This window comes from Engraulis encrasicolus, chromosome 7 (assembly GCF_034702125.1).
Source record: "Engraulis encrasicolus isolate BLACKSEA-1 chromosome 7, IST_EnEncr_1.0, whole genome shotgun sequence".
Lineage (NCBI taxonomy): Eukaryota > Metazoa > Chordata > Actinopteri > Clupeiformes > Engraulidae > Engraulis > Engraulis encrasicolus.
Window position 1 is genome coordinate 1,817,678 of NC_085863.1, and position 7,500 is coordinate 1,825,177.

Below are 7,500 nucleotides of genomic sequence, written 5' to 3' on the forward strand. Positions count from 1 at the left end.
GCAACCCAATCTGGAGGATGGGTGATCTAACAGTGGTAAACCTCTATGGTAAACCTCTATGGTAAACCTCTATGGTAAACCTCTATGGTAAAGCTCTATGGTAAAGCTCTATGGTAAAGCCCTATGGTAAAGCCCTATGGTAAAGCCCTATGGTAAAGCTCTATGGTAAAGCCTGCAACAGGACAGCGTGTATCCTAAAAGCTGAAGGCCAGAGTAATGCTACTATGCAGCACAGCTGAAGGCCAGAGTAATGCTACTATGCAGCACAGCTATCCAGTTCAACCTAGACAGAGGACTGCCAGCCTAATAGTGGAAACATATAATAACAGACAGATACAAGTGAGCAGTGTACCAAAGTAAAAGCTAGAGTGAGGGCAGTCTGTCTGCCAGTGAGGCCTACAGTAATAAAAAGGCACAGCTCAGCCGTACCCTGCTCTTCAGCGCGTGTGTGCGTGTGTCTGTGTGTGTGTGTGTGTGTGTGTGTGTGTGTGTGTGTGTGTGTGTGTGTGTGTGTGTGTGTGTGTGTGTGTGTGTGTGTGCGTGTGCGTGTGCGCGTGCGTGCGTGCGCGTGTGTGTGCGTGTGGTGTAGGCTTTACTGCTGAGCTGCTGCTGCCAGCAGGCCATCTCGGGTTACCAGGGAGCCACCAGGCTACTGTTGCTAGGCATCCAAAGCCCAGCGATTAGCCAACAGCAGCAGCCCCGAGGCCCTTTAACATGCACACTGGAAACAGATAGAGCCTAAAGGTCAGATTAGACTTCGGCAACTGCGAGCGTGAAAAGTCGCGTGGGAGTGGCCACGAACCAATTTTGTATTCATGCATCTGCGAGCTCTGCGAGGTCCGAGGTCTCGTTGCCAGCCACATTTGAAATTGCGCGATTAGGCTACTTTCACTACATTGTAAGCACTGCGGTCATTATTAAGCAATGTTGCTTTCTATCCCGGTTAGTTAGGTATTTTCACACAAATTGCAAAGGCAATGCACTGGTATCATTATTTGACATACCCAGTCCGTTTTCACGAGCAGAAAATGCAAGCATGTAAAGACAGTTGATTCTGCCGATGTGTGTTTACATTCGGTGGAGGAACGGTAGTAAAACCGCAGGCATTGTGCCACGAGTGTTCAACTGATGCATTGTTTGTTACTTAGCTTAGCTTCGTGTATTTACACACATTTACACACAAGGCATTAATAAAGTTTTTAACAGAATACAGCTCTGCTCTCGCAAACTACTGGCATTGCGCTGCCACAAGAACAGAACAAGGAAGTAGCGAGACGACCAATCATAGTGCCTTTTTGTCTGCGTACTCCGCGTCCGTCCGACGGATAGTTAGAATTTTTTCGAGGCGCTAGACGACGGGCGCAGAGCCTCTGAGAGGGGGGCGTGGACTCGCATAGACAGAAAACGGACGGACGCAGATTCTATGCGAGCGAAGCATAAATCTAGCTTAAAGGAGCCTTACGCTTGACACTGGAAACAGATAGAGCCTAGAGGAGCCTTACGCTTCACACTGGAAACATAAAGATCCTAAAGGAGGAGAAAAGGGCGGAGGAGAGGAGAAGAGGCGCAGGAGAGGAGAAGAGGTGCAGGAGAGGAGGCACAGGAGAGAGGAGGAGGACGCAGGAGAGGAGAGGAGGACGCAGGAGAGGGGAAGAGGAGCAGGAGAGGAGGCGCAGGAGAGGAGAGGAGAAGAGGCGGAGAAGAGGAGAGGAGGCGCAGGAGAAGAGGCGCAGGAGAGGAGAAGAGGAGCAGGAGAGGAGGCGCAGGAGAGGAGAGGAGGCGCAGGAGAGGAGAGGAGGCGCAGGAGAGGAGAGGAGGCGCAGGAGAGGGGAAGAGGCGCAGGAGAGGAGAAGAGGAGCAGGAGAGGAGAGGAGGCGCAGGAGAGGAGGAGAGGAGAAGAGGAGCAGGAGAGGAGAAGAGGAGCAGGAGAGGAGAAGAGGAGGCGCAGGAGAGGAGAAGAGGAGGCGCAGGAGAGGAGAAGAGGAGCAGGAGAGGAGAAGAGGAGCAGGAGAGGAGAGGAGAAGAGGCGCAGGAGAGGAGGCGCAGGAGAGGAGAGGAGGCGCAGGAGAGGAGAGGAGGTGCAGGAGAGGAGAAGAGGAGAAGAGGAGCAGGAGAGGAGAGGAGGCGCAGGAGAGGAGAGGAGAAGAGGAGCAGGAGAAGAGGCGCAGGAGAGGAGAAGAGGCGCAGGAGAAGAGAGGAGGTGCAGGAGAAGAGAAGAGGAGGCGCAGGAGAGGAGAGGAGAGGAGAAGAGGCGCAGGAGAGGAGATGAGGTGCAGGAGAGGAGATGAGGTGCAGGAGAGGAGAAGAGGCGCAGGAGAGGAGATGAGGTGCAGGAGAGGGGCTACACTTTAAAATTTAAAAGGCTTAAAATACTCCAGCATGGCAGTCTAGACAGAGGAGGAGGAGGACAAACAATCATGCATGAAAACAAAAGTCAAAGCCACATTTTTCAGGCCATTCAGGTTCTAGTGGCTTCATATAGAATGGACTTCCTGCAGAAACTTCAAAATAAAGTAAACAACAAGAAGGACTGGCTGCTGCGGAGGGCACAGGAGGGGGAGGAAGAGGAAGAGGAAGAGGAAGAGGAAGAGGAAGAGACCCTCAACCCTGTAGAGTTATGGGAACAGAGCCCAGTTAGCTGGGAAAGCCTCATTGTGTGTGTGTGTGTGTGTGTGTGTGTGTGTGTGTGTGTGTGTGTGTGTGTGTGTGTGTGTGTGTGTGTGGGCTACTTACACAATTGCATTTGCAATTAAAAGAAAGAAAGAAAGTCAGAAAATAAACAAAAGCTTATTGCAAGATGGAAGCAACTATGACAGTCTTATGCAACACATTGAAAAGGTGCTGGGGCTTGAAGATTGCAATGGCCGTGTGTGTGTGTGTGTGTGTGTGTGTGTGTGTGTGTGTGTGTGTGTGTGTGTGTGTGTGTGTGTGTGTGTGTGTGTGTGTGTGTGTGTGTGTTCACTTCTTTATAAGGCTCTGGGAAAAGAGGGGAGTTAGCGGGGAAGCCCTCATGGTGTGTGTGTGTGTGTGTGTGTGTGTGTGTGTGTGTGTGTGTGTGTGTGTGTGTGTGTACTCACTACTTTTATGGGCTCTGGGAAGAGAGGGGAGTTGGCGGGGAAGGCCTCTCCGCCTTGCTGAATTTCTAGGTTTCTCCGTTCGCGTTCTTTCATTCGTAGCACATTCCGGTCTTCACGGTTCATGTTGCTATAAAAAACAAACACAGAAGAGGATAGTTACACAACAGCAATTCATGTCCAGAATAGAGACTTTGGCATGGAGAAGAAAGATATGGTTCATAACAATAGATAATGGTCCAGTCATGGGTGAGCGGTTAGGGCGTCAGACTTGCATCCCAGAGGTTGCCGGTTCGACTCCCGACCCGCCAGGTTGGTGGGGGGAGTAATCAACCAGTGCTCTCCCCCATCCTCCTCCATGACTGAGGTACCCTGAGCATGGTACCGTCCCACCGCACTACTCCCCATGGGGCGCCACTGAGGGCTGCCCCCTTGCACGGGTGAGGCATAAAATGCAATTTCGTTGTGTGCAGTGTGCAGTGTTCACTTGTGTGCTGTGTCACAATGAAAATGGGAGTTGGAGTTTCCCAATGGGCTTTCACATAATAAGTCTATGGCCCTACACAAACAATCACATTTTATTCGTACAGTACAATCACATTTTATTTGTTTACGTTGCTACCAAAAACACACAGAAGAGAGAGACGTGAGCATGGAGAGGATGGACACAGCTACAGTCTAGACCAGCGGTTCCCAAACTTTTTTGCCTGCGCCCCCCCTTGTACATTTCAATGTGGTTAGCGCACCCCCTAAGCGAATATTTTGGTGTGCTGATGGCCACTTAAGTATGGATTCACTGCACATTCACTGCACATTATGCATAGTCTTTGGGGAATCCTCTTTTCCAATAGGCTAGGAGTTGAACTACACTTCAGATAGACCCTTCCCAGCATACAATTCACCAAACAATTCACCAATGCTGGATAAAGTGATGCAGTAGAGACATGACATGGAGGGAGCAGACAGACAGATATCAACACAGTAGAGACATGACATGGAGGGAGCAGACAGACAGATATCAACACTTAACACAGTAGAGACATGACATGGAGGGAGCAGACAGACAGGTATCAACACCAAACACAGTAGAGATTTAGCATGCAGGACACAGACAATCAACACTAAACACAGTAGAGATTTAGCATGGAGGACACAGACATGAATATACACTACAAACACAGTAGAGATTCAGCATGGAGGACACAGATATCAACACTATGAATATACACTCCAAACACAGCAGGAGGCAGGAGGAGACTAGCAGACCGGACTGAAGCGCATGGCTACATAACAACATCAACACACCAGACACCGAGCAGGACGGAGGCCGAGAACTCTGCTCTTTACAACACATGAGCACACCAAGATCTAAGAAGAGAAGAAACCAAGGCACGGCACGGCTCTGCACAACACAAACAAGGAACGCACGGGAATGAGGACGTCAGTTCACTTCCAACGCTTTGGCTCTGCGCAAGAGCTGTGGTTTTTTGAACAGGGCATTTCAGTGGTATTTAAACATGACCTTGTCATAAACGATCTCTTCTATAAGACATGAGGGAACAGACTCGAGCACCAATCCCAACTGCAGCCGGGTCAAAGACGTGCAAGATGGCATTGTCATTCAGTGTAACGGACGCCTTTTGCTGACTGTAACTGTAACAAACATGACTCTTTATTTATTTATTGTTACAGGGAATTCATAAAAGCCTCGTCTGTCATTCATTCACTTGAAACAATTTAAAAATCGTGTTTTTTTTTGCAGTTGCAGTCGGCGGAAAGTGTCCGTAACACCGAATTAGACAGAGGTCTTTGACCCAGCCGTAGAGAGCAGCAGGTGAAGAGCTCTGAGAGGAGTCCAGAAGATGCATCAATATGCTGCTATGCCCTCAGCAGGGGCACATCTCCTTACCAGGTGCTGAGAACATGCACTCAATATTCTGACAATCAACAGACCTTGCAACAAGTCTCGTATCTTTTAGAGCATACACACTAGCAAATCCTTAAGAGAAAACAGCAAATTCACCAAATTTGGTCATTTGTACCATTCATAACTTTTGTGGCGTGTTGTAGGTGAGCAGATGGAAAAGCTCAAAGCTAGGATTAAAGAGCTCTGGCTTAACCATGCACCATGGGCTGCTCATCACAAGGACGGGTCATCACACAACTCAAACTCCAAAGTGTCAATGTGACTTCTGACAGCAGAGGCGTTTGTTTTGTTGACCAAGGAAGCGCTTACGTAAGATTCACTCAGTCTCACTCTCCAGCCAAAAATAATCCACACACAACAGAACAGACCGCAGTCACCGCACTGATGAAATTCCTGTTTAGTCTTCGCCACACCACACCATCCCACATCCCCGCCACCCCATCCCACACCCGTGTCTCCTCGCCACCCCATCCCACACCCGTGTCTCCTCGCCACCCCATCCCACACCCGCGTCTCCTCCCCACCCCATCCCACACCAGCGTCTCCTCCCCACCCCATCCCACACCAGCGTCTCCTCCCCACCCCATCCCACACGCGTGTCCCCTCACCACCCCATCCCACACCCGCGTCTCCTCGCCACACCATCCCATCCCACACCCGCGTCCCCTCCCCATCCCACACGCGTGTCCCCTCACCACCCCATCCCACACCCGCGTCTCCTCGCCACCCCATCCTACACCCGCGTCCCCACACCACCCCATCCTACACCCGCATCCTGAGAAACCAGCAGCACGTCAGACTAGGGCTGCACAATTAATCGAAAAATAATCAAAATCGTGATAAAATAGTGAAATCGAACTCATGATTTAAATCGTGATTTAATCGTGGCAATAGTGACCTACTTTTGAGAGCGTCCTTGAAGCCAGAACATACTGACAGGCTGGTGTTTCTGGACAGAAATCTGTCCACCTAAGTTTTATTTTATTTTGCTCATCCCGTATATAATTCATTCTTGGATATATTTCATCTTGTAATAATTTTCTAAAAAATCAATAATCATGATTAATAATCGTGATTATGATTTTGACCAAAATAATCGTGATAATGATTTTTTCCATAATCGTGCAGCCCTACGTCAGACATCCGCAGGTCATGACATGGAGGGAGCAGACAGACAGATATCAACACTTAACACAGTAGAGATTCAGCATTAAGGACACAGACATGAATATACACTAAACACAGTAGAGATTCAGCATGGAGGGAGCAGACAGACACCCCACCCCATCCCACACCCGCGTCTCCACCCCATCCCACACCCGCGTCTCCTCGCCACCGCGCACCCGCGTCTCCTCGCCACACCATCCCACACCCGCATCCTGAGAAACCAGCAGCACGTCAGACATCCGCAGACGCAGACGGCATCAAAACCCCCCGTGTGGAGTGTGGACACCGTACAGTACAGTACTCTGCTGTAGAAATGCCCTTTTATGCATTTGGCTCTGAAAATGGTTTTTGTCCCATGTTTCTGTGAGTTATCAACTCAAAAAAGGGGAAAGACCTACTGCTGTGTGTCCAAGAATTATCCAGATATGATTTTTTCCAATTACTTCAATCCAACAAGCCTGCCTGCTTGCATGTACGACGTGTGTGTGTGTGTGTGTCTGTTTGCTTGAATGTGTGTACGTCGTGCATGTGTAAGTGTGACCAACACACAAACACACATCAAATCAGATAACTACAAGGAGAAACTCCAATCTGTCAACAGGAAACCCTGAAGCACGCACGCACGCACGCGCACGCGCACACGCACACGCACACGCAAACGCACACGCACACACACACACAGAGCTGCTGATGTTAAGACATGATGACAGGGGAGAGATACGGGAGATGGGCAGATGGACAAGTTAAAGATCCAAAGAGGAGAGTGCTGCATGCGCGCGCACACGCGCACACGCGCACACGCGCACGCGCACACACACACACACACACACACACACACACGCACACACACACACACACACACACACACACACACACACACACACACACACACACACACACAGACACACACACACACGACCCATGTCACCAGCGGCAAAGAAAAAGCAAACACACGGCGTCCCCAAGACACACACACCACACGCCGACATAAATAACAGGCCTTTGGTCTGGACCTATAGAATGTGGAGGCTCCGGAATGCTGTTGGAAGCTGGAACTGGGCACTGGGAATAGAGAGCTTTATTTAGAACAGGAGAGGCCTGGCTCCTCCTTCTGCTGCTGCTCCTGCTGCTGAGGAAGCTCTAAGTTACACCAGTGGTTCTTAATCTGGGGTTCGGGCACCCCCTGGGGGTGCGCCAGAAATTTCGGGGGGTGTTTGTGTTGAGGTTGTGACCAAAATTCTGCTTGCAAACATTATAATTAGGCCAAATTAAGAGCAAATTAAAGCATAGTTTTGTTAAAATCAGTTGTTAATTAATGACTCAAGCAAGAAT

General features: G+C 49.7%; 1 protein-coding gene across 4 annotated transcripts in view; it reads right to left on the bottom strand.

Moving 5' to 3' along the window:
• The window catches only part of aff4 (AF4/FMR2 family, member 4), a 58,683-nt gene that overhangs the window by 32,242 nt on the left and 18,941 nt on the right, over window positions 1-7,500 (bottom strand). For all 4 annotated transcript variants that reach the window (XM_063202678.1, XM_063202677.1, XM_063202676.1 and 1 more), the window contains exon 2: window positions 3,078-3,204. In XM_063202678.1, coding sequence (XP_063058748.1) covers window positions 3,078-3,200 — 123 coding nt within the window. In that variant the 5' untranslated portion in view covers window positions 3,201-3,204. The remainder of the gene's footprint in view (window positions 1-3,077; window positions 3,205-7,500) is intronic.